We start from the raw sequence: 24,919 nt of genomic DNA on the forward strand, positions 1-24,919 counted from the left end.
TTAGAGAGTCATCCTGGACCCACTCAGTGCACACTTCCAAATGGCAGGTGGCCTTGGGCCCTGTTTTATGTGATTGTCATTCAGCATCTCTTGCCATCTCTCTCCCCCAGGAGTTCTCTCCTGGCCTGATAAAGACCTGGTGCCCCTCATATCCCCCTTTCCAATGTCCTCCTCTTTCTCCATCTGACCCCTATTTGGCCAAGGAAGCTTTTGCCTGCATTTGTCTTTTCTGCTTTCTCTCCCTTCGATTCTTTCCTCCAGTTTGTCTCTCCTTTCTCTTTCCCCCTGTTGGCAATGGCTCTACTTTGTGCTTGTCTGAACGGCTCCCTCTTATCCCATTATCACATGTGACCCACCTACCCTGCCAGAAAGCGAGGTGGACATTGGCCCCATTTTACAGAGCGAGGAGAAGTGATGTGCTCAAGGTCACATTGTAAAGGACGTGGCCTGGCTGGGGCTGGGACACTCTGCCTGCTTGCTCATCTGCCCACCCCCCCTTCTGCTGCCCGGCCCCTCTGATTTTCTACCCTGCTTCCGATGGGCCAGTGCTTCCCATGTTCCTTCTTTCTCTCTTTCAGGCCAAGCCCAGCAGTGGGGGCCGTCGACGGGGAGGCCAGCGCCACAAGGTGAAGTCCCAGGGGGCCTGTATGACTCCTGCCAGCGGCTGCTGAATCTTCCCTTGTTCCTTCATCACCCAGGAGATCCTCATCCTCTGGCCAGGGCTCCAACAGATGGGCCAGAGCAGGTCTAACCGCAACCCGCCCTCCCCACAGGCCACAGCCAGAGCTGCCCTCACTGTTCCCCTACCCCCGTTTTCCAGGGGTTTGTAATTTATAAGCTAAGGAAGGTGGCCAGACTTGCTGAGGACTGACCATCGCCCACCTATTCCCTGCCTTCCTCCTCACCCACACATTTTTGTACATCTGGGCCCTTAGTTTTTATTCTTTTTATTATATATCTCTCAATCTATCTAGTGAGTGTTTGTGTGTGTGTGAGGCGCGGGAGTGTTAGCCGGCCAGGGCCGCGCCAGTCTCGCTCCTCCCTCCCTCCATGGCTGGCCACCTGCCTGCCTCCTTGTCCTTTCATCTGCCTGTCTTGTGAGAGAATCCTCAGGGCCTTTAGGGGATGTCAAGTTGCTGAAGGAGTGCCCTTCTTTCCCTATCCCCATTGCTCCTCACGGAACTCAGAGGCCCCTTCCGTGGAGCCTGGACTCTGGGCTGAGGGGTACCCAGGTTCAAATGTTTGCTGCTGCCAGAGCAGGGAGCCCTCGGTCTAGGATTTGGAGGGTTTTAACACGGTGGAGAGTAGTGGCTTCCTTTTTTCTCTTTTTCCCTCTGCCCCAAGGGAACATTATCCCCTTAAGACCAAGAACAGATAATGCCAAAAGCTCTTTAAGTTTTACCTGTAGATGGGCGGTAGGGAGGTGGGGGGTGATTGGATTGTAGGCCCCTCGCCATCCCCAACTCTGATCCCTGCCGCTGACCCAAAGACAGCTGGTGGGCTTTCCCCTTGGTGACAATCCTGTGTTTTCCTGGGCTGGTGCAGCTACTCTTGGGTTCTGCGGGCTCCACTGAGCCTGAACATGCTTGCCTTGCCCAGGAGTTGCTTCTGCTTGGACTTTGGCTCTGAATTTTGTGGGGCCTCAGAACACTGATTACCCAGACTGTGCTCTGGGCCTGCTCAGCCTCATGTTTACTAGCACCTTCTGGTGGTGGTGGTGGTGGTGGGGGTATTCCTCTGAGCTGGGCTGGGACTGGAATCCCTCCTTCCTTACCACCTCCTGGCCACGTCACCCCAACACAGCCATTTCAGGAGCATAGCAATGAGGGCCTGGGCTACATCTGGAAGCCCTGATGGGGCGTGCCAGGTAGGGGTTGGTGAGAGACTTTTCCAGGCTCAGTAAAGAGTAGTAAGTAATTCTGGAAGACTTGTTGCCTGGGGTGGGAGGTGGGGCTGCCTGGGCCAGAAATGGCAACATGACCTCTGCAGTCTGCCTGGACTGAAGCACTCAGCTTAGGGTGGACTGAAGGGCTGAGATTTGTTCTTTCTCCAGTCGGGTCAGACACCCAGCAGGCTGGGTCCTTCCTCAGACTCGCCTCCCCTGTCCCCAGCCTTTCTCTTTTCTCCCTACTTGTCAACGGCTGGTCCCTTCTCCACTTCCCCTATTGATTTCTAGTTACCACTGGCCTGTGGCCATGGAGTGGCCAGAGTAGTACACAGAATAAAAGCCTGTTCCAAGCTGGTAGTGTTGTGTACCTGCCCAGCAGCCCCTCCAGGCACAGGTGCTGCCTCGAGAAGCACCAGTGCTCTGCCTGCCCTTGAGCCTTGGCGGCAGTGGAGCAGGGCTGAGCAGCGTGAACCCAGGTCCTCCCAACCGGCAGATGTGGCTTCAAACCCAGGCTCCTCCCCACCAGCTGTGTGATGCAGGGCAAATTACCAGGCTTCTCTGTTTTCTCATGTACAAGAGACAAGACCCCCACACCTCAGGGTTGCCGTGAGGAGTCAGTGAGAGGATATATGGGAAGCCCCTGCCGTGGCGTCCTGGCATGTGGGAGGTGCTGCATCCTGGTCTCTGCACTGCATACTGTCAACGCCATACCTTCGTTCTGGACTCTGGACTAGATGCAGAGCTCCCAAGTCCACAGTGGGGGCCAAGAATTGGGGAACAGGCTTAAAAGAAAACATGGCATTGACATGTTTCTGCTTTGTGGCCAGGACAGTACCAGGTGGGCTCGTTTCCTGGTCTGGTATTACTGCCATGTACGGGGCAGGTGTCATCCGTTCCACAGTTCAAGGGGAGGAAACGGATGCTGAGAGAGGAAGCGTGCCACCCAGCAAGCAGTGATGCCTGCACCTGCCCTGCCCCTCAGCTTTTCCCTGGCAGCAGCTCAGTCTGCCCTTGCCTATTTGTTGGCTCTTGCCCTCTTGCTTGCTGGCTCTGTCTAAGGGGCTGCTGCCCAGTGGGTGCCTTCATAGCAGGAGGGCTCCAGCATTTCGCACCCCTCACGCTCTCAGTCCCCTGGTGCTGTGGAAGTTGTGCTTCCGTGGTGCTTAGCTGTGGCTCTAGGAGCAGACAAGTCCTTGTCTTATTGAACTCTTGGAGCTCCTTTGAGTGGCAGTGTTTGCTGTAACCCATTTCTTGAGTTTCATAAGCCGTTCTGAAAGCCACGCTAGCCTCTGCCCTCAGAGGGAGGGTCAGTCTGGACCTCTGGTCACCAGGCCCCCACCTGGTAGCGTGGGCTGATTGGAGAAAAGTGTTTCATTGTCATTAACAGGGATGCCAAAGGTCCCCACCGGTTCTAAGCCCACCAACTACCCATCTGGGACAAGACACCAGCCCTTTTGTAGTTGATGAAGAATAAATTTGTTAATCTGATCATCTCTAATGCAAATCCTTACCCTTCTGTATGTGCAGCAAATGTTTGTGGAGTTTTACCAGGAGGGATGCCCGTGAGGGAGGAATGGGACATCTGGGCCTGCCCTTCATGCAGTGAAACAAGTTCACAGTCAGGACCACTGCTCCAGCTTGTGGCTACCTTGGCCAGAATGAAGCAAGGTAACGAGAATGCGCAGAGGGAAGCATAAGAGTGATTGGGATTAGGGACATGCCACACAGTGGATGGTGTGAGGGGTGTGCCAGGAGGGGCAGAGAGCACAGCCCTGGCCCCAGGGGGGGACAAGCAAAGCCACCAGCTGGTGGTACGTGGCAATTTCCAGGGAATTCTTTACTGGAGCTGCTTGGGGATGGCTCCTTTGTTTTAAAAAATGGTGCTAGAAGCAGAGATGTTTCCGTGGAACAGGGAGGTGATGTAAGCAGGAGCTAGGAGGCAGGGTTAGCACTAGCTCTTTCTTTGGTCACTGACCTGAGAGGCTGTAACTTGCTCAAAGCCTGAGCTGGAGTTTCCCTCCCCCCAGGGCCCTCTCCTGGGGCAGTTTGTTCCCCATGCCCCTTACACCAAGCAGGTTCTTGCCTTTGTTTCTTCAGCTGCAACGAGGACCAGCCCCAGCCAGTTGCCATGGTGAGTACAAGTGCAAGAGGCCATTTCGGGAACCTCTGAGCAGTTGCGTGGAGTCACTAGATCTGGGGAGATATTTGTAGGGAAGGGTCAGGACCCATTCCCTCTAAGCTGGCAGATTCTGGCTGAGGGGACCTTTGGAGGCATTATACAGTGTGACACCTTGTCCCATCCCAGCTGCAGCCCAAGAGGCAGATTCCTCATTCCCATGGAGGAGGAGCATATTACCCTCAAGGTGGAAGCAGTCAGTAGGTAAACTTGTTAACTTTCTGACTCCTACTCAAGCACGCTTAAAAGTGCAGCGAGAGCCACTGGCTTCATGATGGGATCTCAATGACAGCTAATAAAACCACTATATTTCTTTTTTCCTGCCATGCCCCAAGCCCAGAAAGAGAAACCACAGTAGCCCATCCTCATATCATGCCTGGGCTTTAGCCGAGGTGAAAATGGAGGCCCATGTTTCCAAAATTGAGGAACAAGTCTGGGGGTGGAGAGCATTGTTTTGGCTAAGCATTCATTCTCTATTTTCCCAAGAGCAGTGTCCCTATGGAGATGGTCAGATAAATAACCACACTCCATTAATCCTGGGCATAATTTATTTTTTTTGCATAGGCATAAATTAGAATCTGGAGATAAAAAATTAAGACCCAATAGTGCAGCATTTGTGACAGGAGAGCGCAAAACAAAACCTGGTTGGCTCTGGGCAGGGTAGGGACTGCAGGCCGGCCGGTGGACCTTGCCTCCACTTCCTTTCAGCTCTGTCTTCCGGGAGCTGATTCGGGGCCCAGCCCAGGACCCAAAGGCACCTGCCTGCACAGCTTCCCCCTTCCCAATAGGCCAGAACCAGTAACAGCTGCAATCAGAACCCCAAACCCTCTTGGCAGCTGGGTTACCCAGAGCAACCCCAGAACGGGGCTGGGATTCAAGCCCTTAGCTTTTCTTTCAGTTAAAAAACAGACCTTGAAAAATATATACATAATACAGTAGGGCCTGCAAAGTCTAAAAGTACCCCCTTTCACCCCCTCCCTCCCAGCCCCAACCTCCCCTGGAAAACAAGCCAGAAAAGAAACAGAATTGAAGCAAGAGCTGAAAAAGCCCAAAGGGGGCAGCCTGAGGGTTAGGGCCCCTCACATTGGGGCCTCACTAATTTGGGGGTAGGGCAGTGCCCACAGTGCAGGCAGACCTCCCAAGACACCCTGAATGTCACCATCGTCACTGGGCCACGAGAGCCCAGGAGTCCCCTGTTCACCTTTCTACCTGCCCCCAGATGCTAATGGCCCTGAAAGATGGTTCCAGGTTCCCCAAATTCTGGGGGAACATGAAAAACTTGCACAGGCAGGCCCCTAGCAGGAACAGGGAGCAATGGGTTCTAGCCCCAGCCTCAGGGCCATGCAGAGCTACACAGGGCAGCCCTCTCTTGCGTACAAGGTGCCCTTGGCTTGGGCCTGGCTTCCCTAGACTGATGGCACCAGCTTTGCCACAGAAGCCCAGGTGTTTCCTGCCTGAGGATCCGTCCCTTGAGCACCCTCCTCCCAGAAAGCCTCCCTTCCCAGCCTGGGGTAGGGGCAGCTCCTCCAGGGCCAGATCCTAGCTCCTCCCACCTACAGCTCTGGCACTGCTCTTTCACGCACCTCCCACCAGCAGCTCCTTGGGTGCCAGCCCCTCCACCGAGGCCTGGGGCTTCACCCAGCCTTCGCAGAGCCACGTAAGTTCACCTCTTACCCTGCCTCTGCCACCCCCGTGATATGGTACATATATACACCCTTCCAGAAGGGGCAAGCAGATGTATGCCCTGACAGCAGAACAAAGAATGAAAGGAGACCCCCCCAGAGCTGCTGATGGCCTCAGGCTGCCCACTGCCCAGGAAAAGCCCCTGCATATTCTTCCTTTTCTCCCTTGGGCCAGATGCTCTTCTTTCTTGCTCCTGGAGAAGTCAGAGGGCTGATCAAGCGTGTGGAGAAAGTGGCAGGGTGCTGCTCCCCCACTTCCAGAGAAGGGGGCACGTGGGCCAACCTTCCAGCTGGCTGGCAGCAGGCACAGAAAGAAGGCCTAGTGGGCAGGCTCCCCGTGCACCCTGAAGCGGTAGATGCAGGTGTACTCAGGGTGGCCCCAGTTAGTAAGGATCCGCAGCTCCACCACCTGGTACAGGGCCATTGTAGGGTCCTGGGTAGAGGAGAAAGGAGTTGAGTGGCAGATTCCTTTAAAGACCTCACGGACAGGGAAGGCAGGAGGCTAAACCCCCACCCCCGGGGGCCAGGTGGCTCCCCTCCTCCCTGGGCCGCAAAAGCCACTGCCTTCAGACTACAGAGCAGGAACCCAGCGGCTCGCGTTCCCACGCGGGCCTGCAGTAGGCCTGGTCCTAGGGCCATGTAAAACTGAAGACTGCTGAAAGTGGGAAAAACACCAATCACCAGAAATCATCATGGAGTCATAGTAGCTTTTTCTGCCACTGTATTATCAATGGATGGAACTACTTTTGTTGAATGTTTGATGATCGTGTTAAAGAATTCCTGTGCTCTGAGTTAAGCAGAATTTCTCCTTTACTTTCTCATGTTCCTATCATGCTTCTGTCCTCTATGCTTAAAAAGCCATACTTTTTGAGCCAGCTTTTGGAGCGAATCTCATACCCTAGTCCTCTCCTGGCCTTTCCTACACAGCCTCTTGTCCTCCACCATCTCTCAAAAGCTGGGCTGGCTGGGCCTGGCCTGCACGGCATCCCGAGGAACCCCAGCCACTCCCAGGGCTCAGCACCAGCTCTCGGGCGGCACGCCGAGCTCCCCACCAGCCGTCTCACAGGCACCGTCTCACAGGCACCGCCAGCTCCACCGCACCCGAGCCTGGGGCCACGTCATGCCCCTCTAGCCTGCCCCCATCAGGCCCTCCCTCCACACCCTCTCCAGCTTGCTTTACTGTGACCATTTCCTGACTGGTCTGTCTCTAGACCCACCCTTCGGTTCATTTACATGTCATCACAGGGACCTTTCTAGAATACGCCACCTTGTCGTTTTCTCTGCCTAAAAACATGACTATACTATACCATACCCCTCCCATGTCCCCAAGGGTTGGAATTCTTTGGCCTGGTAGCCAGACGTGCCTCTTGCCAGCTTCTCTTCCTGCTGTGCCCACAAGGCCCCACCCCCAGCTCCTCACACCTGGGTTTCTAGTGTGGTCCTCTGGCACCTGGATCTGATTCAGCAGGGTGGTTGGTTAAAACGCAGAGTCCTGGATCCCATTTGCCCTAAGGATTCTGCCTCCCCTGCATTGGAGACTGGGAAGCCGCCTTTCTAACAAGTACCCAGGAGGCCTGATGCCCGCGCTGCACTGGGGGCTGCACCCGCCGCCTCAGCAAGGGCTACTTTCTCCTGGCACGCCTCCCCAGTTGTCTGCACTCGGCAACTCTACCCTTTTTCCATAAAACTCACCTTGGGGGCCTCTTCCGGAAAACCTCCCTGACACTGCCCACTGGAGGGCCCCAGCCCGTGCTGTGTCCACATGGCACTTAGCACACCCTATTTGGGAGTCTGCTCGGGGTCTGTACCTGGAGGGGCAGGGGCTACATCTTCTCTCCCTGAGTCCCCTGTACCTAGCTCAGGGCCTGCCACAGAGTAAGTGCCCAGAAAACATGAGCAGAACGTGTGAAAAGGTGAATATGGTTTCCGTTGGCATAACCGAATCCTGACCTGAAAATAAAACGTCTGGATGGGCTCCCCATCCTGGTCGTAGGTGAACTTCCCTAGGAGCGTCCCCTCCTGCTGGAGGTCTTCATCAAACCCCTGCCGAAGAGAGCACAGGGATGAGGGAAGAAGCCTGGGTGGCGGTGACACATGCTTCCTTCCCTCTCAAAGTCCCACACTTGTCCCCTCACACCTTCGCGGATCAGGCCCAGCCTCTGCAGGACTGGAGGGGGTCTGAGCACTGAATTCAGGAAAGGATTCCTGGCCACTTTCTCTCTCCCCCTGGTTCTACCGCTCCAGCGAGACACCAACTTTATACCAAGAAGAGGGGACCATGAGACCTTCCCACAGCCCCACTGCCCTCCCCGCACCTCCCCAGTCAGATACTCACAAAGATGGCAAAGTCCTTGGGGGCACTGGAGATGGTGCTGTTAGGCGACAAGGACCTGGGCACATGCTCCAGGGTGACAGCAGTGGGGCGGATGCGGGCAGAAAGGCGGACTACTGCAAAGCCCTGCGGCCCCTGAAAGGCCCAGCAGTTGCCTGGGTGCACATCTGGCTGGAGGGGAGGAAAGTCACGTCAGGGTGGTGATGCCAACAAGGAGAACCCACCCTGAGCCCGCTCTCGCTGACTCAGGACAGCTGCTGACTGGTGGCAGGGAGTCACAGCCATGTGGATGAGAGCAGGGACAACTCGGTGTGGGCCTTGTTTGCTGCCTACCTGGAGAATGACTCGGGGTGACTGCGAGTGGTACCACAGGGGGATGCCAAAGAGGCTGAGGAGGGCCGTCTTGGTTTCATAGGTCTCGGAACAGCGGGTACTTATAACACTGGCCCCTAAAACAGGAGGGATGACAAAATGGGCACCTGGGGCCTGGACACCAGAGGGGAGGAAGACTTAGACCACCGGTTCAGGTTGCCAGCTAAGGGTGCCCCTGGCTTGAAGGGCAGAAGCGGCCAGAGCAGGGGCTGCTCTTGTCCTTCTCTCTGAGGACAAAGACAGCCCAGTGCCACCCTCAGACCTTACCAAGACCCACCCTGGCAGGATGGTGCTCGGTGCCTCCCAATGCCCATGACTATGGCTGCCTTTTGGAAGCTCTAGGCTGGTGGATTTCTGCTGATCTCCAGCCCTGCCTGCCTAGCACCACTGCGGCCACGACTGCTACCGGGAGCTAACCAGCCCGGGAACAGGGCGAGGCCGAGACGTGAGCAGCCCACCTCCTGATTCCAGGGCATAGTCCACCATCCCAATGCGGTCCTCGCTGTATCGCTTCAGGGCCTGGTGTACGATCTGGTGCACCTGCTGCAGCACAGGAGGAGGAGATGCTGAGTCACGGGGTGGGGGGAGGCAAGGGAACCAAGGGCTGAAGCCTCAGCTGTCACACCACACTGGGTTCTCTGGAGCTGGGCTGTCCAGACACGCGTACCCACCCACACCAGCACCAAAGCAGGCATCCAAGCTTCCTGCATGGCCCTGAGGCCCCAGAACATACCAAGGGTCTGTGGTTCCTGTAGCAGTTTGCTATGGTTATGAATTCCAAAAATAGATATTGGATTATGTTTGTAATCTGATCTGGACCTGGGTATGATTGAGTTATGATTAGGGCTGGGGACCAAAGAGTGGGGACTCACGATAAAAGGCATGGCAAAGAACAGAGTTGAGGGTTCTTAATGGAGTTTTGATGTTTGAGTTGGATACTGAAGCCTTAAGCTGGAGCCCCGGGAAGTAACAGAAGTAAGCCCCAGGAAGAGAGGAACCCAGGAAGCCTGAACCCTCGCAGATGTCAGTAACCATCTTGCTCCCACACGTGAAAATAGACTTTGGTGAGGGAAGTAACTTACGCTTATGGGCTGGTATCTGTAAGCTCCGACCCCAAATAAATATCCTTTATGAAAACCAACCAATTTCTGCTATTTTGCATCAGCACCCCTTTGGCTGACTAATACAGTTCCCAAGGAGGAGGGCAGTGGGTGTGTGTCGGAGGGACCTCACCTCCTCAGACACCCCAATCACGCCTTCCTGCTGCAGCGTCAGTCCCAGGGTGGCTGCAGCCTCCCTGGCTGACTTGCCCTGCATCTCTTTCACATGGGCAAGGATTTTGTTCTCCAGTTCTTGAAGCTGAGCGTGCATCTCCTCTTGCTGAAGGAGCCCAGAGCGGGTTGCCCCACCTTGGAGAAGAAACTGACTGATCCACGCAGGGAACTGAGACTCCACCTAGGGGCCAAGAAAGGCTCATTCCAGGTGTTTCAGGAACAGCAGGTCCTGGCTAGGGCAGGCCCAGGGCCCTGGGAAGGGCTGGGCATAGCCCGGGGAAAGGGGAAAGGAAGGAGTCCGAGCCTGCAGAGTAGGGACAGCACAAGCCTGCCACGGGCTACATGGGAAGGGGCTAGAGTATCGGCAGGACAGCAGGAAGAACTGCCACCGAAAGCTGGCAGTGTACTCGTGCCAAGTACACGGGACTATCTCGTGGGAATAACAGGCTGTGGGGCATCCTGAGGTGGATGGTCTCAGGGAACGCTGACAGTTCCAACTCACGTCATCCCGCACAGCCTGGATCTGCGGGCTTAGCAGGCCCACTTGGTCTGCCACCGAGCTCTGCCGGAGGGCCAGGGCTGCCAGCTCCTGCCGCAGGCCCGCCAGCTGGCCCTCCAGCCGCCCCAGCTCCTTCATGGAGTTCTCCCGGAAGGATTCCTGCGTTAGCCTAATCCCAAAGGGAGAAGAGAAGAGTAAGCCAAAGATGATTTTTTTTTTTTTGAGAAGATAAATCCATGCCAAGGAATAAAAAGGGAATCCCCCAAGTTGGCTCCTGAGCTGAGGATGTGTGCCCACCACCATGCATGAATGCGAAATGGAGCAAGGCTGTAACATGCCCAGATTCCAGCGTAGGGCCTGTCCAGCTGCCTAGGTGCCCTGGGAAGGGCAGAGCTGTGCAGAGGATAAGGTGTGTCCTAGAAATGAGCCCCTGGGTCCCAATCCTGTTGCAGCACCAACCTCCCACCATCGGCCAACCCTTTCACCCCAGCCACCCCTGCACTGCAGAGACAAGTGGAAGCAGTTGCTCTGGAGCTAAGTTTCTACCATCTCCCTCTCTGCCTGGAGACACAATCACAACTCTACTCTGGGGCTCTGCTTCCCAACCTGCCTGGGGAGGTGGAGGAGGGGAGAGGGGAGGAACAGGCGTGGGTCAGAGGGCAGTGCCCATTACCTCTGCCACTCTGACTTCAGCTGCTGGAGACGAGCCTCAGATTCCTGTGAAGGGAGAAAGTCAAAACGTGAAGCTCCGAGAAATCTGCTCCCAGAGTGGGATCTGCTCTGTTAGGTCTTGGCTTACCCACACCTCTGCCCAGTGGCCCCCGACTCCTGCCGCAAACTTCAACTAGCCTCGCGGTCACAGTCCCCCTGAGTGCCTCCCCCAGGTCCGATGCACCCAGGCGTCTCAGCACGCCACCTCCGGCACAAGGAGCCCTTGGAAAGGGGCTTTCCTGTTCTCCAGTGCCCCCGGGAGTCCCCGGCAAGCGTCCCTGCACCCCCCTTCCGCCCTGCTCTACTTTCAAGCAGGGTCCAGGGCTCCACGGGAGCGTTGTTTCAGGAACAGATATGGAATTGGGTCAGGACCCCACTGTAGGCCCCAAGCGGGCGCCCCCGCCCACGCCCACGGACCTGGGAAGCCTGGACGATCTTCTTGAAGAGGTCTTCTAAGTCTTGCTGGTGTTCTGCTCGCAGGGTGGCCAGTTCTTCCTGTCAGACACGACAGAGACTCGACATTACGGCCCCACGCTTGGAGGGCCACTGAGGGCAGTAAGCAGGACAGCTGGAATTCAAACCCAGGCCTTCCTGCTGCAGGCTTCCTGGGTCCCGGGACACGGCTCTCGGCTGCGCGGGGCCCCCCTTTACATCCCGCCCTCACCGCTGCGGGGCACGCATGAGGGTCTCTGCGGTAAAGGTCAAGACGCCGAGGGGCAGAGCCGGCCCTGGCACCTGGGCGCCGCCACCCCACGCTGCAGACGCGCCCCTCCGCACCTGGAGCCGCGCCGCCGCGTCCTTGCGGAGGTCGTCCTTCAGCGCCGCCTCGCGGCGGCTCACCAGCCCTTCCAGGAGCCCCAGGGTGTCCTCGTGGCTCAGGCCGCCGCCGCCGCCCTGGCCCGAGGCCCCCTGCCGCAGCTCCAGGCGCTCCAGGCGCAGCGCCTCCTTCTGCCAGCTGGAGGAAAACTCGGCCGCCAGCGCTTCCAGGCGCCGCTCCAGGGCGTGCACCCGGGACACCAGGCGCTGCTCCACCTGCTCCGGAGAGAGCCGCGGCCCCGTGGGTCGGCTGGCTCCCTGCCAACGCGGCCCGCTGGGCACAGGCGGCACAGGCCGGGGACGCCCAGGAACCCCAGCGAGGCTGGGAACGGCGCGGGGCGCGGGGAGGCGCGGGGCGCGGGGTTCCCGAGCCCCGCCCTGAAGGAGGGCCGGTCGGGTGAGAGCCACCGGGCGCCCGCCAGGCAGCGCTGGGGCGTACGCGGCCCCGCGCCGCCCCGCGCCGACCTAAGGGTGACATCTCATTGTGGGTCATGAATTTTGAGAACCTTGTTGGCTTAACAACAAAATCTCTGCCAAGAGAAATTATAAACGACCATTTGTCACTATCAGTTACAGGACAGGGGCCTATTGAGAGCAGAGATTGCGTCTTTCAAAAATTCATTTTTTCAATAGGCAATGCACTTGCACGATTCAAACAACAAAAAGCCATCCCCCATCTGCCCACCTGTCTCAGCATGACCCCTCCAAAACCAGGTGACGATTTTTATTCGTGTTTTTATGTAAATGTAAGGAAGGGCGAAGATATATTCAGTATTTACCTCTCCCTTGTTACTACATAAAAGGTGGTTCTGAAACTGAATTACACTGAACTGCCTTTAATGATTAAAAGGGAAAGTTAAAGATGATGGAATATGTCATTATTTTGTGGAATAAGATCATGGTCAGGAAAATAATATCCATAAAAATAAGTGGTTAAAATGTGATACCAAACCCTAAGTTACACCATGGACTACAGTTATAGTATAGTTATATTAATGTGCTTTCATTAGCTGTAACAAATGTCCCACACCAATACAAGGTGTTTATAATAGGGTGATATATGGGAATAATACATGATTGTTCTATAAACCCACACCTGCTCTTTAAAAAAGTGATACTAGGGAGCAGATGTGGCTCAAGTAGTTGAGCACCTGCTTCCCACATGGGAGGGCTCAGGTTCCATTCCTGGTGCCTCCTAAAACAAACAAACAACAAACAAAGAAACAAAAAAACTAACTCAGGGGAGCCAATGTGGCTCAGTGGTTGAGCACTGGCTTCCCACATACGAGGTCCTGGGTTCAATCCCCAGCCCTGGTACCTCAAAAAAAAAGTGATACCAAAAAAAGTGATTCAGCAGGATGCAAGCCAAGTCCAAACAATATAATTAGGAGACAAAGTGGCTCGCACCTGTGCCACCACATGCCTGCGTTAACACCAGTCTGGTTATTTGTGCACTTGCCACCCCCCACTGGATGGCAGGCTCCTTGAGGGTGCAGCCTGTGCCTGGTCTGTTTTTCAACTTGGTCCTTCACCCCTCCCTTAGCCACACCCCCTGCTAGGTGGCCTTGTAGCTCCTCCGTCCAGGGTGGTGTCTCCTGTCCCTGTGGATCTAATTAGCTTCAGCCAGCAGAACAGGGCAGAAAGGACAGTGACAGTGTGCCTGTTCAGAACCTAGGCCTTGAAGCTTCTGCTCTCTGTTGGAAGCCTGCCCAGTTGCTTTGAGCATGGACCAGCGCTGGCCTGCCGGGGCCCAGCCACCCCAGGCAAGGAGCCCAATGCAGCCAGCTCCCAGCTGATCCGCCGGCCTGCTGCTGACACACGAGTGGGCCAGCCAAGAGCTGCCCGTCCTTGCCCAGACGAGAAGAGCCAACCAGTCAACTCACGGACCCCTGCACTAACCAGATGCTTGTAGTGGGAAGCCACTGACCTGGGGGTGGGGGGTATCTGTAGTAACAGATAACCAAGCAGGATATTACTTTACACATAAAAGGGAAATACATGTACAAATATCTGTGACAGCGCACTGGAAAGGAACAAAGTAGAAAACAATGTGTCTGATTCCTTCTCCTTCTGTTTTCTGTGCTTAGGAATGGCAACTAACGTTTGGACACAACTTTGAGTCATACCTCAAGTGTGTCCCCCACAACCCCAAACCCCAAAGAGTAGAGAAAGGGGTGTCCCAGGAGATGAGACAGCATTCCAGCTTGGGTGGCGGCTCTTCAGCTTGGTATGCAAGGTAGGAGGTGGGGAAATCCACTGCAACTACAGGCTGAGGGCAGCCCTGTCGCCTTCTCATTCACCTCAGTTGTTTCTGAGCTCCTGGGCGCCCACAATGCTGACACTCACCTGGGAATGTGGGGTGGAGTCTCTGGGTTCCCACACCTCGTGCTGCCTGCCACTGCCCTTCGCTGCCCACCAGGAAAGCACAGCAGGGTAGACTGTCTGCAGTCCATGAAGGTAGAAATACCAAGCGCCTGCACACAGAGGGGGAGGCCGGTTTACCCAGAGCAAGGAGGCGATGGGGAGGATGGCTCTGCAACGCGGCTTATCTCTAGCCCGCCTCATTCATGGGGGCTGTGCTTCTCTCCGAGGACGTAAGAGGGACAGAAGGAGCAACTTCTTCCTGACACTTGCAGATCATACTCATGTTCCCAAGCCCTGTGGCAACCCTTGGCCTTCAGGGAGCAGACAGCTGTGATCAGCTGGGGGCAACCAGGGGTGGAGGCTGGAGGCCTGATCCGGGGCTCAGCCCTGGCGGTGTGTGGCTAGCACCTGGGGAACTTTTAAAACATCCCCATGGCTGACCCCACCCTGCAGAGAGTCAGTTAACAGGCCTGGGGTGTGGCCCCTGCAGAGGTGGGTTTTCAGAGCTCCCCAGGTGACTCTAATGGGCTGCCACAGTTGAGAAAGTTGCTGAAACAGAATGTTCCACCCTCTCTGAAAAAAGGCTGCTTGAGGCCTCGGAGCAAGAGCCCAGAGCTGCCACACACAGAGATACGCTGGCTTTAGGGGCCATCTGCTTATGAAGTGTGTGTTCCTGAGCTGTGTGTGTGTGAGAGAGAGAGAGAAACTGAAAAAGCCATCTTGGCTGAGGGTTCCCGTGGTTCGCATGGCCTCCCAGGTGTTGTGACATCTACAAGGGAACGATGACACAGAGCCTTTTCCTCATCAGTACTTGAGACAAGACAGGAAAGAGTAAAATCCTGACAATGCACAGCCCCTCAGATCGTGGGCTGGGCGCGGGCCCCGCCAGGCCCCCTGGACCACCCAGCCTCTCTGCCTGTCCACCTCTGCAGGTGCATCTGCCCGAGGGGAAAATGCCATCAGCGCTACCAAGCCCCAAGGCTATGGCAGAGCTCACACGAAACTGAGGTGCCACTTGGAAAGCGCCTTCTGCCAGAACGCTGCACAGTTATAAGGAGCAGCTCTACTGTCGTATCCCAATTTCCACTGCATAGGAACACGCTTTCTTGCAACAGGAAACACAGAAAGGAAACAGGCTTGGAAAAATATTCTACCCGCCTCTTAATAAAAGAAATGCAAGTTGAACAGGGACTAAGCCCATAAAACCAACCCACTAAAAAGGCACGGCCCTTCATTATAAATTGGTATCATCATCAAAATTGTGTGTGCCCCACATAGGTAAGAAAATTCATGTGAAACTGTCAAATCAATGTTGAACACAAAAGTAAAAAGATGCTATGTTGACAGCTACGCAAAGAGGTGAAAGCCCACTGACAGGCTGGAACAATGCAGAGAATCCTGAAATGACTAGTTTCTTAGTATAAAAAGTGGTATTTCTCTTTGCCACTTTATTATCTTTATCCTAAAGATAAATATGTACCTTGATTTTGTAGAAATAGTTCGTACAGACCACGTCCTGCTTTGGAAAGGAGGTAAACCACTGCTTCCAGTGAAGGCACCAGAGGCCCTGCTTTTGGCCCAGAACGCCCGCACTGGGGTGCGTGCCTGCCCAGGTGTGCCCTGCAGCATGTGCAGCTACCCAAAGGTAGACGAGGCCAGTCGATGGGGATGGTCCCCCTTTAGCCCCCGGGGACTTCCTGAGAACCCACACGGCATCGACGGTGGGCATCGACGGTGGAGGACGCAGGCGGGGAGAGCCGGGCCCCCTCTGATGCCGCCCCCTGCTCGCCTGGCCCTGCCCTCGCTCGCCAGCCTCCCAGCAGCGCCCTCTCCTCCCAGCCCTGCAGCAGGGACCACGCCGCTCACCGTATGTCAGGCACGTCAGGACCAGCAGCAGCAGCAGGAACCACAGGAAGGTCCTCAGGGACGAGAAGCGCCTGTGCCCGGCAGGAGGGGAGGACAGGGAGGACGGAGGCATTAGCGCAGGGCGCCTGGGCTCCGTGCTCCCCCAGAAGACCCTGCGAGTTTGTCCCTGGTGCTGAACTAGAGCTGAAGGGGGACCTCCTCGAGCTTCTCACCACGCCAGGCCCAGACGGAAGCCACAGAGCTTTACTGCAGATCTTGAAGCAATGGGGACAATTCTGACTTTGTGAATTTTATGACGTTATGAAAAGTAATGGTACGACTTTGAAAAACCGATACTTTTCATATCTAGAGGTGTTCTAAATAAGCAAATATGAAAAAACAAACAAACATGTAACTCCAACAAACTTCGTATTTTTTGAAAAGTGAGAAAACTTTTCTGGTGACACGAGGCCATTCTCAGCCCTCTTCTGGGCCTGGGTGGGCACCCGTCCTGCCCGGGACTAAGGCCTCCTGCCTCTGCCCAAGGGACGAGTCCCCAGGTCTGGTTCTGCTGACGGAGGGGCTGGGAACTAACCCACAGATCCCAGGCAGTGCTTCTCCATGGCTTCTGAGCACATGGTGGGAAAACACTGAGGGTCTAGGTTCCTACAGGTGAAGAGGGACGTTTAACTTTCAGGAAACACCACTTCTTAGCCAGAGTCCAAGTCCACCCCGCAGGGGAAAGGCCAGCGGTCCCTCTAGGAATCAGAGAGTGGCCGGGCTGGGGTGGGCTTTAGAGGGAAGCATCAAGAAGCAACAGCCTGTGCCCAGGATATGCCCTGGAGGTGGGAATCGGAGGGGCCAACACACATCATGGGTCCTGTCCTCTGCCAGGCAGGGACAGGCCTTGGGCGCCCACTGCGTGCCCACTAGCCATGCTCCAAGCACACTGGGAAAGCCTTTGGAGAAACGGTCGGATACAGCTTCAGGCACTTCATGGGTCTCACTGACCTGGTTAGCACAAAGACGTCCAGCAGGGAGGCGGCTGTCGTCAGGCGGTACCAGGTGGTACCAACCCACCAGTAGAGAAGTCCAAAGAGCCGGCCTGAAAAAGGGATGGGCGAGCCTCGGCCTTCATCCGGTGCCAGGCAGCTGGCGGCTGGCAGTTTCAGAGCATTGCTCTCACCATCTGGGGTCTTTCCTCCCCGCTCCGACCCCCAACACCAACCTGCCGGCGTGCCCAGGGCCTCCACTCCCACCTGCCTGTTTGGCTAAACCCCCGCCCCTGTCTGTTCTGGGGCTGTCCTGCTCTTCCTGGTGAGGTCCTCCCCCAGCACTCGGCTCTCAATGATCATTCTAGAAGGAGCTTTCCCCAGTGGTCCTGTGGACACTCTGTTCTGGGTTGGATGCCCCGAGAGAGGAGGGTTAAGAAGTTACTGCTGTAGAGACTGGACCCGGCTGAGCCCAGAGTGGCCAGCACCCACCTGGAGAGGTGGCCACCATCCAGAGGAAGGAGCCTGCCCGGGAGACGGCGCTCCCCAGCCCCGAGCCTGAGGACTGCTGCTCCGGGTCCGAGTACCCTGCAGGGAAGGGCAGAGGGAACCTGCTCGGTTAGTCCACGTTGCGGCAGGACTCAACTGGCTTCTCCCTCGGGTGCAGAGCTGGCACCCCGTGCCGGCACCTGGGAGCTAGGGGAATGTCTCTGCTGAAGGCATGAAATAGGGGGTTTCCAACATTTTATCTCCCACTAGAGCTCCTCACTCGCACCCCTCCCCACACCGACAATCCTTCGCTGCCTGCTCAGGACTAGGCTAAGGGAGCATGCATTTACCTAATAATTACTGAGCACCCACTACGTGTAAAGCCCCATGTTAAAATGCTGGAAATGAGCCCAAACAAAGGTGCTGAGCTGGGGCTGCACTGGGGAGGGGGCAGGTAAGTGGCCAGGCAATCGCGCGGGGCCACGCCTGAGCATGGACGTCGGGGGGGGGGTCCCCGGGCTTCCCCTGGTGGCCTCCCCAGAGCCTGCGGATGCCTCGCCACCCACCTGCGTAGTCATCCTCAGAGGAGTAGCCCGAGGAGGACCCGAGGAAGTCCTCGCAGGCCTTGCGCCCCGTGAGCCCGTTGACCTTGCTGCTCTCCGAGCCGCCGGTGCCCCGCCTCCTCCTCATGCGCAGGTCCTCGCCTGGGGAAGGGGGCGAGGGGGCGGTCTCACGGGGGCCTCTCCCACGCCGGGCACGGCGCCCACCAGGCTGCCTCCATACCTCAACGGCCCCAGGTGCTCAGCGGACTCGCTGCCCTTCCAGGCCTTCCCAGGACCCTGGGCCCTTCCCCTGACCCAGCGCCGTCCTGGAAACCCCTTGGGGGGAAAAGGGGGACCGTGCGTGCCCAGAGGAAGCAGAGCCCCAGGACAAAGAGCCGGACACTCACCCCAGTAGGAATCGCCGTCCAGCTGGTCCTCGAGGATGGCGCTCCTGGCCAGGGCGGCGGCGCGTGGGCTGCCTATGTAGGACTCCCTGACCACAGACTCGCTGTAGTAGGAGGTGTGTGTGTCGGAGGAGGGGCCGAGCTGCGGCGCCGGGGAGAGGCGCTTCATGCTGCCGGATTTCCTCTTCACGGTCCTGCGGGAGACTGACCGTGAGGGCAGGGGCGGGGGCTGCCGCTCTGCCAGGCGAGGAGCACAAGGAAGGCCCGCCACCTTTCGCAACCAACAGGGACCATGTCCAGGGAGCAAGTACTTTCTCTGCACCCAGACATCTCTAAGGCCCACAGGCAGAGAGGCAGAGCCATCAGTAAGTAACGGAGCAGGCCTTGCACCCAGGGCCCTCGAACTTGAAAGCCGGTATTCCCCCACGCTTCTTCAGGGATGAGTCATTTCAACAGCCCACTGAGAACCCAGACAAGCCTGACCCGTCCTCCCGGGCGACGAGGAGGGTGCCTGCCTTCGCCCTAGTTTCTGGGTACCCCCCGCCACCACCTGTTCCTCTCCTTGCTGCTTTGCCGGCCAGCTGGGGAGGACCCACAGACAGCGCGCCCCGCGGGCAGGGCCCGGGAGGAAGGTCAGGCAGCCGCGCCCGCCCCCAGCAGATGGGGTTCCTGCGGGCCCAGCCTGCAGTTTCAGGGCTTCCGGCCTGGCTGTCGCCTGCAGCTGCCTCTCCCCACTTCCTGTTCTCTGAACACGAGGGCAGCAGCACTGGCTCCAGGGGGAGAGGACGCAGCCTGGGCGCTGGATTCCTAACGGGGTGAATCCAGGAAGAATCCCCCTGGCCGGGCCATGCGCATCTGATCTCTGCCCACAGAAAGCGGCCACAGGAGGGCGCCGCCGAGGGACGTCGTCAGGGGGCTGCTCTGTGCCCAGCTGCCGCCCGCAGGGGCTGGGCTGCCCCGGCCTGGGGAGGTCGCTCGGGCGCCTACCTGAGAGGACCGTCTTTAAACAGGGTGCTCTGGCCCCCCATCACTGAGCTCCCTCCGCTGCTGCTGCTGCCCCCGTCGTCGTCACCCTGGGAGTAGCGCGTGAGGCGCTGGCTTCGTCGAGACATGGCTGGGGTGGGACGTGGATGCTTCCACCGGAGACTCTGGGGAGGGAAAGCAGAGCAAGGCGTGAAGCGTGGGGCTGCCCTCCAGCCCCTTCCCAGAGGAGACAGAGGGATTGCCTCGCAGCTGAGGACAGGCTGCCTCCCTATTCGTACAACCCAGACAGCCCCCTGAGCTGCGGGCATTTAGTAAGCGCCACCTGTCCTGCCTCCGCGCTCGCTCACCGCCCGGGGAAGCTCTTTCCTAGAGCCCACCCAGGTTTTGTAATTTTTCGTTTTACTTGTCTGTCTTCTCGACTCTGAGCTCCTTGAGCACCAGAATTGGGTCTCCTTCGACTCTATACTTTTGGCACTAGCGGAGAATCTGGCACATGGCAGGCATCTGAGAAACGCTCATCGAGTGACCTGGCTGGGTGTCACCCTGCCCAGACCCTCCAGGCCAGCCAGCCCACCCTGCCACCCACTCCCTCGAGCTGTGGCCCTTCTCACTCATGCTGCTTCCCCTAGGTGGGATGCACCTTCCTTTCCCTTTGCGCATGTTGATTCAGGGCCCCAATCAAACCTTGGTCCCAGAAGACCTTCCTCCATATGCCCCACCCACCCCGACAGTGCTGCAAATCTATACTTCCTCCGCACATCCGGGCCTGCGGTAGCTGTGCATCTTCATATGACGAGCATGAAATACTCTGTGAGCCCGTTTCCCACCCCGGCGAGCCAGGTAGCTGTCATTACTCCCATTTTACCAGGGAGAAACAGGGCACTGAGGAAACCAGTTAAGTTGCCCACGGTCACTCAGCGCACCAGTGACAGGGCCGGGACTTGGGCTCGGACCTTACAGGTGGCAGGGCCTGGGGCTTTCCAGTCCACCGTAACGTTTCCAAGTCGGCTGGGGAATGGGCAGTGTATCCCCAACGAGAATTTCTTATAGCCCCAAATAAGCTCTGAACAAGGCTGTGTAAGGTCTGGGCTTGACTGCGCTCCCACGACGTGGGGGGAACGAGGCTTTGTGATTGCTAATAAGGGCACACAGGGGGTCAGAGTGAAAAACCTGGTGAGCAATCTCAGTTGAGCCCCTCTGCCTGCCAGCCATGAGGGGCCTGGACTACGGCACCAGACGTTTCATCTGCCATGTCCACAGAAATCCAACTCAAGCAGCACATCTAGCTAAAGGCATAAGGATTGAGTTGCAGTGCAATGACTGAAGCCGAAATGCCACCCGCCCAATAGAGTCATTATTATATTTTTATATCCTAGACCTCACAAGAGACCATTTGTGACTTCTTATCCCTTCTAATATTCCTGGTTGATGCTCAAATAACTAGTTCTCCACGTTGTGTGGGGGGCAGAGGCTCTAACACAACACAACCCAGACGGTGGAAACCAGAAGGTCTGGTTAGTCCAGCTGGTGAAGTCTAGAAAGTCCTCCTCTGAAAAACAAGCAGGCTCATGCCTTGGTCTTACTGGCACCTTCCCAGGTAGGATACCCACCTGGCAGCCCTCCCCAGGCTTGGCCAGTGTTGGTAAAGAGACAGACTGGTAGTAGCAAAAGCAGGAAACTGTCCTCCATGTATTTTTTGTTCCTTTCCTTATATGGTAATCCCACCCACTTCTGCACCCCCCCCCCACCTGAAAATTCTAGATGCCCACCCACGGCTCCTCCTCTTAACCCTTGCCCTGCCAAAATGGATGAAGCCTCTGCCCTGGGGCAGAAACAAAGCAACACGTTTACACAGTACCCAAGCTGCCCCTGTGCAAGAAGCTACATATTCTCTAAGAGGTCTGCCGGGCCCCAGAAAACTGTCAGCACCCACCTCCACCCTCTGCCAGATGCCTCTGAGTCTTTCCCTTAGGGTCCTGGTATCACAAAACAGTCACGCAGAGAAAGCGGAAGGTCTTTACCTTTTCTCTGGGTTTCACAAGATGACAAAGGTCAGGGCCCCTTCCTCCCAAACGAGAGTGGAGCCTTTCTAGGAGCCCAAATCGTTTGCATACCTGAACGGACGCTCCGTTTCCTCAACCGCCCTCTCCCAGTTAAGAAACCCTCACCTAAAACCGCTGGGTGGGGGACAAAAGTCCCTCCCCGCTTCTGGGCCGAATCGCAGCCTTTTCTAAAGGAGCCTCGCCCCTCCCCCTGGCCGCCAGCAGATCGCCGTAGCCATCCAATCGTCACACGCAGCCTAGATCCTGGGCATTTTCCACGTGACATTTCCACTCCCGGGCATTTTCACACTGCAGTCCCTCGTGGGGACCTGGACAACGTCCGGGGGCCTAAGCGCCCTCACCTTTCATTCCCCGGGGGCCGAACCTGCGGAGATTTTCCCCAGGTTCCTCTTTCCCGGCTCTGGGCGCTAAGTCACAGCCCCGCCCCCCCGTGTTTGGGTTTTATTTTAGAACTGAACAAAATGGACCTTCCTCCCGCAGCCTGTTCCCGGCGTTCCGACAGGCGGGGCAGAGGCGGAGAACCGCCTGCGCCCGGGCACCGCCGGCTTGGCACGCGCGACGCGGGCGCAGCCCCGGGCCGGCCTGGGGCCGCCGGCTCGCGGGTCCCCTCCGCCCGCCAAGGCTCTGCCCAGGGAAGTCCCGCCCGGAGACATCCGCCCTCCGGGCTGACCAGTGCGGCCGCGGGGCCCGGGGGCGGCGGCCGGGCGTGAGTCAGGGCGGCCGGCCTCGGCGCGGCCCTCGGCGCTGCGCGCTCGGCTCGGCCCCCGGCGGGGCGCCCGGCCCAGGCCGGCCGGGAGGGCAGGCACCAGGCCCCGACCGCGACCGCGGGGCCAGGCCGGGCCCAGGCCCGCGCCCCTCGCCCCGCGCGCCCCCCGGCGGCCGGTACCTGCTGCCGCGGCTCCTCGCTGCGGGGCCGGGGGCGTCCGAGGCCGGCCGCGCCCCCTTCCGCGGGCCCGAGTCCCGCGAGCGCAGGCCGGCGGCGAGGCGGGGCGGCGGCGGACAATGCGGCCCCCGAGGCCCGCGCGGCGCGAGTGGGGCCGGCGGCGCGTGGCGGGGTGTGTGCGCCTGTCAGTCAGCGCTGACAGCCGCCGCCCCCCGCAGGCCCCGCCCCCGCCGCCCATTGGCCGGTTTGAACACAAAGGCCGCGGCTCGCCCCGCCCCCCCGCGGGCCCGCGGGCCCCCGAGCGCCCGCCGCGCAGGCCGCGCGTGGGAGGCGCGCGGGGCAGGGCCCGAGGCCGCGGGGGGCGCGGCCGGGCCTGACTGCGCGCTGGACGCCCCCCCGGGTGCTTCCAAACGCCTGACAGTCGGCCCCGGCGCCTCGCCCCACCCGACCCACCCGCTCCCCTCGGGTCGCGGCAGCCCAGCTCCCCGCACGCTGACCAACGAGGCAGGGGGGCCAGCGCCTAAAGACAGCGGGTGGTTAGATGGGGAGCAGGGGAGGTAGAAGACCTCCTGCCGAGGGCCCGCCTGGAGGAGCGGCGCTTAGTCCTTCGTGGGTGCTCCCTGAAGGATTGGTGAAGGCTTGGTGCACGCCTGGCGCTGGCATAATTGTCCTCTTAGCCAGGCACGTCTAAACCCAGTTACAGATCAGGGAACGCGGCCACAGGGTTTTGAGCGATTTGCATAAAGACGCACAGCTAGAAAGAAACAAAACAGAAATGCGAAGGTTCTCTCCACTTCCAAAGCCGTGTTCTTCCCATTTTAGAGGTGCTTTTGGAATTCCACACAAGGCAAGTGGTTGTGTGGCTTCTTCTGCCCCTCCCCAAAGCCCCCAGTTTCACAACAGAAGTAGTCTTGGTTTTGATGGCAGAGCTTGCCACAACTCTTGCTGAGAGAAGGCAAGGAACTTATTCAAATTTGCACACCTCACAGCAATGAGCACTCAGGACTGAGGGAGTAAAATGCCTCCTGGCTGCAGGGTCCCTGTGTCCTGGCTCCTTACGGACACAGCGAGTATACCACTTGAGACAAACCACTTCCCAGGCCAGCTCTTCAAAGGGAAGGTGAAATTGTGTTGTTAATTTCACTTTTGAAGTGTCAAGAGGAAACCAGACCAGAAATGACAAAATCCCTGTGGGGAGCGCAGGAAGACGCGGGCGGAGGCGCTCTTGCTGCATCTGCTCCACTCCAGGCAAAGAAAGGTCCCCCTTCCTCCATCGCCCCACCCAGGAAGGGGGCCTGACACGTCCTGAAGACAACGGCCAGCCAGTGTTGTTCCCTGGGGAGACCGCACACCTCCTGCCGCTGAGGGCCGGCTCCCCAGCGCCCCTCCAGGGCCTGGCTCAAGGCCACATGGCTGCAAGTGAAGGGAGAACGTGCTTCCGATGGAGGGTCAGCACCAGAGTGGGGAGAGCCGAGCCCTGGCTCCCCGCTTCTGTCCTAGCCAATTCCCACCAAGTCCTCTCTGAGGGTCCTGGCGGGCCAGGCCCCTTTGGCGGATGTGCTGGTCTCAGGCAGACTAGAGACAGGCCCCTTGTGACAAATGACGAGGCTGTAGTAGATTGACTAGTGTTCCCAGAGATGTGTGGCCAAGACTTTGCAGGTGCGACGAAGTTTAGGATCTGGAGATGGGAAGATTATCCTGGGTTCTGATGGGCCTTAAGTGCCATCACATGAGTCCTTTTAAGAGTGAGGCAGAGGAACTGATGTGGCTGAAGTGGTTGGGCGCTTGCCTCCCACATGGGAGGTCCCGGGTTCAGTTCCCGGTGCCTCTTAAAGAAAACAGACAAGGGAGCCATGGGGGGGGTGGGAGTGGGGTAGGAATTAAAAAAAAAAAAAAAGAGTGAGGCAGAGGGAGATTTGAAACACAGAGAAGAGAAGGAAAGGCAAGGAACAGGCTCTCCCTGAGTCCCTGAGAGTCCTTGCTGGCACCTTGACTTTGGCCCAGGGACCCTGATTTCAGACTTCTGGTCTGCACTGTTAGAGAATAAGTGTGTGTTGTCTTAAGCTCCCACGTGTGTCATAATCTGCTTACAGCAGCCACAGGAAACGAATGCACGGCCCTGGAAGATTCTCAGCCTTGGTGTTCAGGGTGCTGATGATTTTGCCAGGACTCTCCCTCTCTCAGGACCAGCCTCGGTGACCTGTGGGGTCACAGAGCATCTTGCCTCCCTCCCCGGCCCCTTCTGCTGCTATCCACCTGGCCAGGCTTCTCCCAGCTTCCCCCTTCCTTTCCCAGTCACTGGCTCCTTCTTTCTCTCATCATCATTTCATAAATAGTGGGAGGTGGGGGCAGCTTTGTCCCAGCTGGAACAGGGTCTCACAGGTAGACAAATGTGTCCATATTGTGTCTTCGGTGGTCCTGAGGTACTTTGGCCTTGGTGGGCTCCTCCCTCCATAAAAAAATATTCAAAATGATATTTTATGGCTGTGTCGTATAAAAACTAATATAACCTAGTCTTGATTCATTATTAAATACTCAAGATTGTATTCCATTTTTCTTTTGATTTTAAAACAAATTAAAATTTGAACATTCCTGTGGGCCCC

General features: G+C 57.5%; 2 protein-coding genes across 9 annotated transcripts in view; one reads left to right on the forward strand and one right to left on the reverse strand.

The window, feature by feature from the left end:
* The window catches only part of GTPBP1 (GTP binding protein 1), a 37,564-nt gene extending 31,382 nt beyond the window's left edge, over window positions 1-6,182 (forward strand). For 2 of the 3 annotated variants that reach the window (XM_071219066.1, XM_004447860.5), the window contains one exon: window positions 579-6,182. In XM_071219066.1, the coding sequence (XP_071075167.1) occupies window positions 579-671 (93 nt within the window). In that variant the 3' untranslated portion in view covers window positions 672-6,182. The remainder of the gene's footprint in view (window positions 1-578) is intronic. The other variant, XR_009188363.2, reaches the window with a different exon arrangement.
* Window positions 4,595-22,490, reverse strand: SUN2 (Sad1 and UNC84 domain containing 2). Of its 6 annotated transcripts, none has more exons than XM_058308814.2 (18): window positions 22,320-22,490; window positions 19,374-19,534; window positions 18,390-18,580; window positions 18,007-18,144; window positions 17,444-17,539; window positions 16,971-17,064; window positions 15,981-16,051; window positions 14,097-14,224; window positions 11,712-11,966; window positions 11,352-11,429; window positions 10,897-10,940; window positions 10,227-10,392; window positions 9,684-9,905; window positions 8,909-8,993; window positions 8,412-8,527; window positions 8,082-8,249; window positions 7,697-7,789; window positions 4,595-6,179 (listed from the first exon to the last, which is right to left on the reverse strand). In XM_058308814.2, exons 2-18 carry the CDS (start codon window positions 19,496-19,498, stop codon window positions 6,066-6,068), a joined length of 2,184 nt encoding a protein of 727 aa, XP_058164797.1. In that variant the 5' UTR covers window positions 19,499-19,534; window positions 22,320-22,490; the 3' UTR covers window positions 4,595-6,065. The 6 variants fall into 6 exon arrangements, with proteins under 6 accessions (XP_058164797.1, XP_023445747.1, XP_004447914.1 ...); XM_023589979.3 differs by lacking the exon at window positions 22,320-22,490 and adding an exon at window positions 21,775-22,041; XM_004447857.5 differs by lacking the exon at window positions 22,320-22,490 and adding an exon at window positions 21,392-21,625.
* Window positions 22,491-24,919: the final 2,429 nt, after the last annotated feature.

The sequence above is a fragment of the Dasypus novemcinctus genome, chromosome 12, assembly GCF_030445035.2.
Source record: "Dasypus novemcinctus isolate mDasNov1 chromosome 12, mDasNov1.1.hap2, whole genome shotgun sequence".
Lineage (NCBI taxonomy): Eukaryota > Metazoa > Chordata > Mammalia > Cingulata > Dasypodidae > Dasypus > Dasypus novemcinctus.

What these genes read in the sequence shown, in the direction of transcription:
- SUN2 (XM_058308814.2), bottom strand. Translation starts at nt 19,498, where the DNA reads ATGTCTCGACGAAGCCAGCGCCTCACGCGCTACTCCCAGGGTGACGAC. An exon ending in GATGGTGGCCACCTCTCCAG is followed by an intron (nt 17,065 to 17,443) that starts GTGGGTGCTGGC and finishes TCCCTTTTTCAG; the next exon opens with GCCGGCTCTTTGGACTTCTC. An exon ending in CCAAGGACTTTGCCATCTTT is followed by an intron (nt 7,790 to 8,081) that starts GTGAGTATCTGA and finishes TCTCTTCGGCAG; the next exon opens with GGGTTTGATGAAGACCTCCA.